This window comes from Corythoichthys intestinalis, chromosome 18 (genome assembly GCF_030265065.1).
Source record: "Corythoichthys intestinalis isolate RoL2023-P3 chromosome 18, ASM3026506v1, whole genome shotgun sequence".
Taxonomy (NCBI): Eukaryota; Metazoa; Chordata; class Actinopteri; order Syngnathiformes; family Syngnathidae; genus Corythoichthys; species Corythoichthys intestinalis.
In genome coordinates, this window is record NC_080412.1 from 11834765 (window position 1) to 11847616 (window position 12852).

Here is a 12852-nt window from a genome sequence, read left to right on the forward strand (position 1 = left end):
GCTATTAAAAGGCTCCTTTGCTTTGCTTTGATGCCAGTGTGTTGGGACAAACATTAGGCAAAATCAGAAGCAAGAACAGTGAGCATATCCTTCGTAGGCAAGTGACTCTGTTCTCATACCGCACATTTAGTTTTATGTGTTAGCTCGAGAGTTATAGCAGGTTGTACAGGTATACGAGCTGCCGTAAATTGAGTGTAAAGATAACCACGGTATTGAGGCAAACCTCAGTATATCGGTATTCCAAACATACATTATGCCTGCATGAGTATATATAACACTTGTTTTTGTTGCTGTTTTTGATCAATGTTATGATCTTGATTATTAACTCATTTACTGCCATTTACAATGATAGGCTGGCAACAATTGAAAAATGCAATATTTTTTAAATTACCTTCCTAAATTGAAAAAAAAAAGAGAAATTTTCCCCCAATTTTCCCTTCAAAAAAAATCTGAATATAGAAATCATAATAATGAAAAATGAATGAATAAATCAGTAGATAAAAGAAGAAAAATTACGCCTTTTCATTTATCAAAAAAATTAAGATGAATAAAAAATACAATATTTAAAAAAATGTTGTTGTTTTTTTTTTTTAAATATAAAAGCAAAATAAATTAACATGAAAAAGAATTGGGGAAAATAAATGCAATTAAGCGGCTCAAAAAGAGGATTCGGACAATTTTGAGGCCAGCAATGTTGCTATAGGATACATAAACTATCAAAGTAGTTGTCAACCTGTCCACCCCATACAATCAGTAAGATTCAAACTTGTAACATGGTCAACACCAAAGAGCTGTCCAAAGACACCAGAGACAAAATTGTTCACCTCCAAAAGGTTGGAAAGGGCTACAGAGCAATTGCAAAGCAGCTTGGTGAAAAAAAGTCCACTGTTTGAGCAATCATTAGAAAATGGAAGAATCTAAACCTGAAGGTAAATCTCAATCGGAGTGGAGCCCCATGTAAGGTATCACCTCGTGGGGTCTTAATAATCCTAAGAAAGGAAAGGAATCAGCTCAGAACTACACGACAGAAGTTGGTCAATGGGACCGTTTCCAAGGTTACTGTTGTTAATACACTAAGACGTCACGTTTTGAAATCATGCATGGCACAGAAGGTACTCCTGCTTAAACCAGCACATGCCCAGGCCCGTCTTATGTTTGCCTATGACCATTTAGATGATGCAGAGGAATCATGGGAGCAAGTTTTGTGTTCAGATCAGAGTAAAATAGAACTTTTTGGTCATAATTCCACTAATTGTGTTTGGAGGAAGAAGAACGATGAGTACTATCTCAAGAACACCATCCCAACTGTGAAGCATGGGGGTGGTAGCATCATGATTTGGAGGTGTTTTTCTTCGCATGAAACAGGACAAGTGCACTGTATTAAAGAGATGGTGACTGGGCCCTGTATTGTGAGATTTTGGGGAACAACCACCTTCCTTCAGTCAGAGCATTGAAGATGGGTCGTGCCTGGGTCTTCCAACATGACAATGAGCCGAAGCACACAGCCAGGAAAACCAACGAGTGGCTCTGTAAGAAGCATAACAAGGTTCTAGCATGTCCTAGCCGGTCTCCAGACTTAAACCCAATAGAAAACCTTTGGAGGGAGCTCAAACTTTGTTTCTCAGCGACAGCCCAGAAACCTGACGGATGGGTGGGCCAAGATCCCTCGTGCATTGTGTGCAAACCTGGTGAAAAACTGCAGGAAACATTTGACCTCTGTAATTGCAAACAAAGGCTACTGTACCAATTACCAACATTCGTTTTCTCAGGTGTTCAAATACCTATTTGCAGCCATATCACACAAATAAATTGTTAAAAAAATCATACATTGTGATTTCTGGATTTCTCTTTTTTGATATTTCTCTCACAGTGGACATGCACCTACCATGAAAATTTCAGACCCCTCCATGATTTCTATGTGGGAGAACTTGCAAAATAGCAGGGTGTTCAAATACGTTTTTCTTCACTGTAACTGTCAGCCCACCCAAACAAAATGTATAGGACGTGTAGTGCCGTCAAAAATGGTGGCCAATGAGTTAAATGAGTGAACTCATTAAATGCGATCGACGTCCGACCGATCCAGTTCGATTCATTTGATTTGTTTTTGTTGCTTAAATTCAATTGAAAAGTCCCCTCGTTTGGGCTCCTCCTCACGCCTCACGCATTTATCCCCAAGCTGACCGTCAAATGTCGCTTGATGAGCTCTCACCCGGAGCGAAATTGAGGCCAGCCGAGCGTCGCCCTTCGGATGATTGCCGTGTTAAAATGGCGTGGCGGTGTCGGGCGGGGTAAAACGGAGGGAGGGCAGTGTCCGTTCAAGCGGTCGGTCCAGATGCGGCGGTTCTGTGTTTCAGAAGGTCCGACCTTCTCTCTGCTCATTTCACGTCCTGGTTTTTAATTTTCACACAGTGAGCTCACAGGCGCTTGTTATTGTGACCTGCTATCCATTTAAACACTCAGCTCACCTCAAATTTGACCGTGAGGGTCTCAAGTGGCAGTCACATCATAGATATCCAAAAAGTCCCGTTATCGGTGCACTGTGAAAGAAGAACCTCACATTTGCAGTAAAATGCTGTTCATTTTACTTACCGTATTTTTGGACTACTGCTCACGAGTATAGGTTGCACAAGCAAAAGATGGATTTAAAAAAAATGTCACATTTTTTTATGGAGAAATGAATTTAAGAAAACCCAACCTCATTAACAGTAGTACCTCTTCTTAAGAAATTAATTGGTTCTAGAAGTAGTTTCGTAACTTGAAAATTCTGTAAGTAGAGACAGATGTTCCGTGTAAGTGCCCTAATCTGTTCCAAACCCCCCAAAATTCAGACATAAATCATTTATAATGTATAAAAATTCATCAAAACACGTAACAAATTCATGTTACAATTTGATTATTGCACAATAAACATGAAATCAGAGTTCTGCATAATGTAAAACATGGACTTTTTGGCTCGGGGCGGCCTAGTTTCAAAAACGTAAAATTCAAACATTTTCAAAAAAACAAAAAGCAGATAGCGACCTTATACCAAAACAGGCACATCCCTTAACTATATATGACTCTCCATGAGCAACGACATAAAATTTTTTTACAGTTCCCTAATAAAATCCCAATTAATTATTATTATTTTTTAATACAAGTATAACAAAACTTAAAATGGCTATAAAATTCTCAAATTTTATGCTAGGCGCACAAAAATCACCAAATGCAGAGATAATCACCTATATTTTCAGTATCAATAGCAATATTTAACATATAAGGTGGAAAACACTCAGGTGACTTGAAGTTTCGCTCTGAGACCCCCAATTTGACCAACTTTCAAAGTTGTCTGATATACGTGTGTGATACATCATTGGAAAGCTTAAAATGTCAATTTTCTGGGGGAAGAAAAATTTTGAACAGGAGGGCATTTTGAAAAAATAAAAAAAAATTAACAGCAAAACCCTTTCTGGAGGTGGGAGCACGCGAAAGCAGAATTACAGACGCCATGACTTTAACAAGATATAATCGCGTACTTACCTTGTTTCGATCCAAAAACGCCATGTAGCATGTATCATTGAGTGTCGAGACACAGCTGTGAATGGCCACAGCTGGATTTTTGGGGGATTTTATGGGTGGAACATGGTAATACAACAAGGTTCGCGATTCAGACATCGCAGACATTGAGTAGTCGAGATTTTCATTTGCATATATTTACTCCTTAAACGTTTTTTTTTTTTTTTTTTTCAATTTTTCTTTGTTTGGATCGATTATTTATCATCTAAAATATTGGGGAAAGTAACAAAAAAGTACAATTTAGCAGTAGTTATGAGGTAGATATCCGCTACTTATTTACAGACGCCAATTTTTTCATTGTGACGTAATTTGTTTAAAAGTTTAAAATATGCAAGTGAATAATTATTTTAAATCGTTTTTTTTTCCAAACTAAATTTTAGACATCAATTAATGATTCTAAACTAAAAATGACAGACATTTTAAACAATAAATATACAGTAATTACTTACCTTCTTTTTATGGCTGGTTGAAACAAAAGCGGTTGCGTGACGTCTGTAAACGGGGGTTTCCAGGGTAAAACGGACAAATTAAAAATAGTTCGGGGGCTTAATGCACCATGAATCTGCTATGACAGCATATAGACATATTGTTCTATCAAACACAACAGTTGTTTTGGCTTAAAATACAGCAGTTTCTTTTAAAGAGGAGCACTAGAGCAGAAACTGCTTATTCAGACCCAAAATACCAACTTTTAAAAATTGTTTTAAAAAATTTAATGCAAGTTTTCAATTGCTAATAAATCAGTCAATCTTCACATCAGAAACTTAATACTTGAGGAAAGCATGACGAAGTATCTTTGCAAAAATTTGCTTTTTTCTATATACAGTTATACAACTTGTTTAGGTTGAATTCCGATGTTACTATTGCCTCAGCGTGGAGGCTCTCTTATCTGGCCCTTATCATTTTTAGATCAAAATGTTACATGAAATAAAACACATAAAAGGTGATATTTTTTTCTTGGTGCACAAATGTCTAAATAACTACTTTTTGCCATTAAAACGGGCAGCTGGCCAAAAATTACCTGATCATTGGAATGTAAAGTTATGCTACTGTCTATGGATACAACATGGCAGCTATCACAAAACAAAGAGCTTATTAAGTTAAAAATTCTTGTAAGTAAATGCGTACATCCTGGCATTTGTATAGATATGAACATAGAAAAGTCTAGATTCTTGGGTAAAAGCAAAAAAAAAACGGCAGTTATAATTCATTTTACGTAAATATTTCGAGCTAAAATTACGCTATTCTGTAAATCCAATATGGCGGCCATCACATCACAAAGAGCTTTTTAAGTTGAAAATTCCTGTAATTAAATGTGTACATCCTGGAATTTCTATAGATATGAACATAAAGCAGTCTAGACTCTTGGTTAAAAGCAGAAAAAAAACCCAGGCAGTTATCATTCATTTTACGTAAATATTTCGAGCTAAAGTTAAGCTAATTTTTTTCCATGCATTTTTTTCACAACGTTTTTTGATGTGTATGCGTAGGGCTATTGTATATAATAATTACCTTGAATCCTCGACTAAAATCACTCTTGAGACACTCCTGCTTGCTTGTATGCAGTAAAACCTTCGTCCTTTTTTAACCTAAATCCGGCATTTGAACGCAGTCTGTGGTGAGTTCATTACAGTGAAAGCAAAATGCTCTGCCTGACTTGGCCCCCAACATGCATGGTGCAATGTTTGTGGGAGCTGCCTTGTCAACTGATGGTGAAATCTATGAGTAAAAAACACAAGAATAGCGTAAAGGATAAAAGTTAATGCACTCATGTAAAGCTGTCGGAACAGGGCAAATGAAGAGGATGCCGGAATACACACATACACATACAGTAGAGCTCCCTCTTAGCCAATTGGATGCCAGGAATGCGAGGCAATGGCCAATGGCAGGTTCAGTAATCTCTAGGAGCTGCAAGTGCCAGTCATACTGAATTTTTGCCTTTCGTATCCTGAAATTTCTTACATTTTTTTTCTCATTAACCATCTCTTAACCTAAAAATTCTGTATGTAGAGATGTTCATTAGTAGAGATACCTCTGTATTTCATTTTAAGGGGAACTTTAACTAATTTGGTGAGTGAAGTGGTGGATAAACTATGGAGACACTGGCCTTTATCTTCACAGGCTGCTCTTGAGTCTCATGACTCCAAGAAACGGCTCGCTACACTGGACGCAGCACAGAGGCATAAGCACAATCACAGTGTCCTAACAAATTACCCATCAACCTTTGCAGGTGGAACATACCAATAAGGACAGTCTCATACGTCTCTGAATCTATTGTGGCAGTTGGAATGTAAATAAAGTGCAAAGTTCATGTTCTGTGCTAATTATTTCTTAAATTATTGTTCTAGATGTTTTAACACTTGCTATTTATGCTATTTAGTTTGCTATTTTAGTTATGTGATGAGTTATGTTTACTTTTGTTATGACAACATTTTATTTTATTTTTTTTGTGGACATGAATGCAAGTCTGTTCTACTGCTTACAATATTAAAGTGCATTTTGTCCCACACTGTCTAGTGAGCGCCACAATATAGAACCAACATGTCATTTTTGTCTGGTCTTCCCTTTAATAATTTCACAAATAAGTCCCTCCGGAGAATAAATTGCAATCCTGGACATGTATTCCGAAAAATACGATAATGAGTTACAAGAATGTCCATTCGGTGCCAGCTTTCCCAGTTCAAATGGACTGAATGGCAACTAGGTATAAACTCATTTAAAATTCTGAAAATAGTTCAAGATTGATTAACTCATCGGCTGCCATTGATGGAGATAGACGTCCACTTTATCTGTCTTTTGGTTGGGAAAAAGCAAAAATTGTCTGCTATTCGCCTCTGTAATAACCTGTTTGTGTTTGTGTTTGTAGGAGCGACTCGAGTTGGCCGGGAGCATCGATCAATGTAAGTACACGCGCCTTGTTTAAATCAAACAGCAGTTTTGTACCCGGCGACACCTCGACACTCTGTATTATTTTGCTTCATCTCACTTGTGCCGCCACGTTGGCTTCGCCTTTTCATACCGCTCGTAGTGAATACAAAACCAGCTTCATAAAATGGAGAAGATGTTTTATGAACTGGAAAAAGTCACATTTCTCACTTGAAAGTCTTTCAAGGTGAACTCCAGGGTGGCTTGTAAGGCTTGGAGTTGAAAATTTGGGCCAAATGATGTTGGGTTCTGGTTAGGGGTTGGTCAAAAGTATCGATAATGAAATGGTGCGTCTGGATATTATATTTGATTGCAACAGTATCGATACTCAGTTATTTGTTTTACACCATCGCAGGTCACCAGATATGTGTTGTCACCGAGTAAATTTCGTTTTGCGCCAATAGGATGTTTTAGCATTTTCCATGTTAACTTGTTGGCTGCCATTGACGGCAATAGACGTCCAATCCATCTGGACTGGGAAGATTGATTGGATAGTATGCAAAAACAGTGCTTGAAAGGGTTTGATGGTTTGCTATTTTCATGCAAAATTCTCCCAACACATTCAAAATTAGGCTTTTGCAATAATAGCAAAACATTTCCATAAAGCTTATTTGTTGATACGGTGATGTCATCAAAGCCTCTTGTCATGATAATTTGATTGCATACAAGGATTGCAGTTACCGTAATTTTCGGACTATAAGGCGTACCTGAATATAAGCCTCCACCAACCAAATTTGACACGAAAACTGCATTTGTTCAAAGATAAGCCGCAGCTGTCCTGACTGTAGTATGGGATATTAATACCTAAAGATATTAACTGATATTAACCTAACACTTTATTTGACAGTGGCACCATAAGACTGTCATAAGACCAAATGAACCAACATGAAGCTTTGAACCAATTGGCTGCAAAGCTTCAGGAAGCTTCATTTGACCATCACTACTCCCTTGGGGTACAGAGTCAACCTCTACTGCCACCTGCCGTCAACACTGTTATCCTTCAACATGCCTCCTAGCATGCACAGCTGCAGTAAAGTTGTAAAAAACAATCAAAATTCATGTTCTGTGCTAATTATTTCTTCAATTACTCTTCCAGTTGTTTCATTAATTGCTAGCCTTAGACTTCAAAACTCTACTGACCTGACACTTTGTCATTTTTTGCGTCACGCCTTACCAAATGGGGCTGAGCTTTATTTAGTAATAGTTATTCAAAGACAGCACACGCTCACGTCCAAGCCGGATTTAAGCTTGGATTTTTGAAGAAGTACGAAAGCTGTACTGCATACAAACAGGAAGGATTATCTCAGGAGTGATTTGTTCGAGGATTCAAGGTAATTATTATATTTTTCGTACCATGCATGCATTTTTAAACGTGAAAAAAAACATCAATGGTAGAAATCAGCCGCTACTGCATTGGCATCACAGTTCGCCATATTTACGTAAAATAAATGCTAACTGCACTTTTTTTTTTTTTTTTTTTGCTTCTCACCAAGAATCGAGACTGTTTTACGTCCATATTTGTAAATAATTCAGGGATTTAAGCATTTATTCACAAGAATTTTCAACAGAAAAGCTCTGTTTACGTCAGGCAGCTGCTAGCCTCATTCACTAACAGAGTAGCATTGTACTTCGACATATTTACGTAAAATAAACTCTAACTGTACAGTTTCTGTGCTTTTAACCAAGAATCGAGACTGTTTTACGTCCATATCTACAAAAAATTCGGGGATTTAAGCATTTATTCACTGGAATTTTCTCCAGAAAAGCTCTGTTAACGTCAGACAGCTGCTAGCCTCATTCACTGCAACTATATAACTATACAACTGTATAATGACAATAAAGGGCTATTCTATTCTATAATAAGTTGTGATTGCATTTAGAATTTATTAATAATATATTTATACATTATTTATAATTAATTCTGCATGTTTTCCTTAAGTATAAAGTTTCTGATGTGAAAACTGAGTGATTTATTAGCTGTTGAAAAAAAATTAAGTTGCGATTTTGGGCAAAAACCTATATATGTTAAATATTGCTATTGATCCAGAAAATATAGGTGATTATTTCTGCAATTGGTGATTTTTTTGTGTATCTACTGTAAAATCTAAGAATCTTATAGCCACTTTAAGTTTTGTTATACCTATATAAAAAATAATTAACCGGGAATTTGTAAGAGAACGACTTTGAATTTTTTGATGCCGCTGCTCATGGAGACTCATATATGGCTAAGGTAGGAGCCTGTTTTGGTTTTGGGTCGGTAGCAGCTTTGGTTTCGAAAATAGTTGATCTTTAAGTTTTTGAAAATAGGCCCCCTACGGATCGGCCCTGCGCGCCGTGTCATCTATGTGCTAGCAAAACTTTATTTGACAGTGGCACCATAAAACTATCATTAGACCGTCATAATTATGACATGACACTACCATGAGCATTAATGAATGCTTATGACAGATGTCATTTTATGTCATTCGGCAAATTTTTTCACTTTTGAATAGATGTAAAAGATTGGAGCTGGACGTAAATGGAGTGTTTTCAGTGAGTTAATTCATGTCTCCTTTGATGTAGATTTCTCTATTTTTCAACATCTGCTTAACATTTTTTTCTTCAGTAAAACACGTCTGTCAGCTTTTTTTTTTTTTTTTTCCGTCTGTCAGCTTTCGTTTGTTCACCAGTTGTTCACTCGCTTAGTCTTCTCCTGTTTGTTTATCGTATTGGTAGCAAATTGCGCAGTTCTGTGTGTGTATGCATTTCTGAAAATCCTAATTTCAGACTTTGTCAGGTGAACTTTCTTATTTTTTTTGCTGCGCACTAATTGCTGTTATGCTTTCTCACAATGAACACCTGCCTGGTAAGATTTTTCCCGACAGGAAACAGGTGTCTCGCTGTCAGACGTCAACAGGCAGTGTGCAAATTTATGACAAGTGCGCACACGCACACATACACGGTAACAATAAAAGAATGCCCTGGAGGTGATGCTCGGAACCGACAGTTTTGTGTCACCTTGCTTGTGTTACTTTTACTTTGCTGCATTTCACTCTGGCATTTTCATCAACATCTCCGTGATGTCGAAAGTAAGCCGTTTCCATTTTGGCTCATCTGCTGAATCGCAATGAAACCAAAAAGGCAAGCAGTGATGTTTGTTGTGTTGTAGGATTTGGACAGATAACTTAAAGTGGATCCAAACCAAACAAAGAACCCTGAATAAAGTTTGTGTTTACCTACTCTGGCAGCCTTTATTTATTTTTACTTAACTAATTGGCTGCTACCAATCTATTTGAAGTGGGAGGTTTAGCAGTCGTTCATTCGCTGCCACCCTCCCACTTCAAATGGATAGGACGTCTACAAGTGATGAACTCATTTAAATTCACAGAAGTGGAATGAAAAGAATGACCTAATCGTTGTTATTGTTAATTATAGAGTTGTTCGATAATGACTTTTTAACCGATATCCCGATACTGTCCAACTTAAAAAATCCGATACTGATATTTAACCGATGCCGATGTAGGCGGTCGTGAACTTACCATATTATGGCTAATTATATTGTGATGCCGCACTGGATGCTTCAATAATGATAAATGTAACAACTTCAAAGTTTTCCAAATAAACATTCTGTGAAAAATAATAGAACAACTTCAACTGAAGTTATGGAAAAAGTGCACATCTTGCATTAATATAGTTATTTTTTAAATCAAAATACTGCAAACATCAGTTTTTTTGGATCAAGTGCAAAGTGCTAATAAGGTACTTATTCTGTCCTCAATGTGTGTGTGTGTACACAAATCGACAGATAGTGAACAAATCAGGCTCTAAAGAGAAGTGAGAAGCGGAGTAAATTTGAACTGGCTTTACTGTGGTCATTTTTCTCTTCACAAGACCACTGATACTGTTTTGTAAAACCAAAAACAACAAAACATTGTATCAATAATATGAAATAAAGTCACAAATAAAGCAAAGTATACACAACGTGTCAATTTGAATAGCAACTGGTAGTACAGCTTGAAAGTAATAAAATACTGTAATCACATCTTACCCCAAATGCAAACAAAACGAAATAGACACATCTCCAATATACTACACAATCCTCATGAATATAAAAAGATAATATTGTGAGTTTGTTGCGCACCACCACACCAAAATAAAAGCCGCCACTCTTGCAAATGAGATGGGTTTTTTTTTGTGGGTTTTTTAAAAGCCCGTTTCAAACTAGTGGTAGCCTAGTGTGAAGGGTTCAGCGGCAACTTCTTAATTGTGTATTGTAATGTCCATGACTACGCGCGGCCCCCTTAAGAGACGATCGGACTGGGGAGCTTTGACGTAGGGTGAAGCGAGTAGGAAGAATGGGAGAATGGACGAGATAGCGTGAGATAGCGGTTGCATGTCGCAGCAGCCCGCTGTTATTTTGTTTTGTTTTATTATTGTTGTCGCTATAAAGTGGGTAAGCCAATACCGACCCCTTCCCTTCTTCCCCCATATCGGGGCATTACAGTATTTTGAATCGGGCTTTTCGGCGAAAGTGAGCGGTGGACAGCCGTCTTGGACGGAGCGGCAAGTTTGAATGAATTTGCGCCGAGACGCGGGGCTCAACATAGAGCATTGCTCTATGTTCAGAGTGCTGCAGCGCTAGCGTCAACAACGCATCCAATAGTAGAGGGGCAGGCGTACTTATATATGTTCTATCAGGCTGTTTTGGTGGACGGATATACTCAATCATGGCTCACGAAACCTTGATAAATGCGCTTTTTGTCAAGTTTCGCAAGCTCTTGGACGCTTGAAAAATGACTCTCACACCTCTCCATGCTAAGCTAAAGGGTACCTCATTGTAAGTTTGTGAGGAAAAAAAAAAAAATTAATCTTCTCACCGAAACTAGTAAAACTCTTTCCACGGCTATGAGAATTTCCCCCTACTCCTTGAAATAGGGCCGTTTACAGAAGGACTATTATTGTTGTGGTAATGTCTAACGTATAAGGGCCAAATAAAAGGAAAAAGAAGGACTACGAGATGTAAGTCGTACTATTGCTACGAGGAAAGAAAGTCGTATTATTATGTAGGGTAATCAATCAGCTATGCATTTTTCGTATATGTACCGTAGCTGGGAGGTAAAACATTAGCCTGGCTAATGAAATATTTCAAATAGATCTTTGTTATGGTTCTTTTTTGGGGAAAAATGTAAAAAAAAAGTTCTCCGTTGTCATAATATGACGCAATTTCGCCGTGGCACGACATGCAGTCCACCACCAAAGCTTCAAAATAATTCTAGGGGAAGCCCTGAACTTACAAGTGATGCTTAAGTTATATTTATCATTTAACTGTCTGTATTCTGAATGAGCTTCTGTCAATATATGATTACATCAGCAGAAAGTGTTGGAACTTTTCAAAACTAATTATGCCTAACTGCCAGCAGGGAGTGTCAAAACACTAGAAACACAGGCAGGCAATAAGTGGAAATGACAGCACTGCCATAGGCATACTGGCCAAAAACCGATGTCGATATTATCCGACATGGTTTTAAAATACTTTTGTCAGTCGATAATATCGGCTACTCGATAATATTGGTAATTAAAAAACACTCAGTTCAAATGAATTGGACGTTTATCTCCGTCGGTGGAAGTGAAGAAATTGATGAAAAAACGTATTCTGCCAAGTCATCATAATTACAGATTTGAATTCATTTAATTTTGTGATGTAGCTCTCATCGTGGCTTTCACTAACGTGCGCAGTTGTCGCTAATGTTAATAGCTCGCTGATAACACGTATGTGGCATCATCTTAATGAAGCCAACTGGCTGATTTTATTTTCTGCCTTCCGAGGCTTGGACAGACATTTCGGAATTTGCCCATCTCCCCCCTGGGACTAATTACATCGCCACCTGTTTGTATGCCAAGCCACATCCTCCTGTCACACCCCTGCCGCCGCCAGCGATGCGCTCTGTGCATGTTGAGTTTGCTGGTTCGACATGTAGTTATATTCCCTTTCTACCTCCAACTTGTTTGCCTCACGCGACTGGGATGGCATTAATCACGTTGGCCCACTTTTGCAGGAAGACGTTGTTTTCTGCCATGCTGATATTGTGACATTTCAACTCAAGTATTCTTTTGAAATGTCACCCGCTGTGCTGCACTAGCGTGGGAGAAAAAAAAAAGGAACGCATATGAATCATTTATTCCGCAAACGCTGATTCATCCGTGCAGAGTAGCATGGTTAGAGATTGTTGTGGTACTCACTCTCGACTTAACTCATTGGTTGCCATTGACTGCGATGGACATTTATTTTATTTGAACTGAGAGGGTGGGCAAACATCATTTGCCACCAGCAACTCCTAGTTCAAATGGAGTGGATGTGTATTTCCATCAAAGCACTAAATAAAATTCCGAACT

At 37.9% G+C, this 12852-nt stretch overlaps 1 protein-coding gene across 1 annotated transcript in view; it reads left to right on the forward strand.

Moving 5' to 3' along the window:
• The window catches only part of fstl4 (follistatin-like 4), a 291975-nt gene that overhangs the window by 35644 nt on the left and 243479 nt on the right, over positions 1 to 12852 (forward strand). The window contains exon 3 of the mRNA XM_057821868.1: positions 6422 to 6455. Within this exon, the coding sequence (XP_057677851.1) occupies positions 6422 to 6455 (34 nt within the window). The remainder of the gene's footprint in view (positions 1 to 6421; positions 6456 to 12852) is intronic.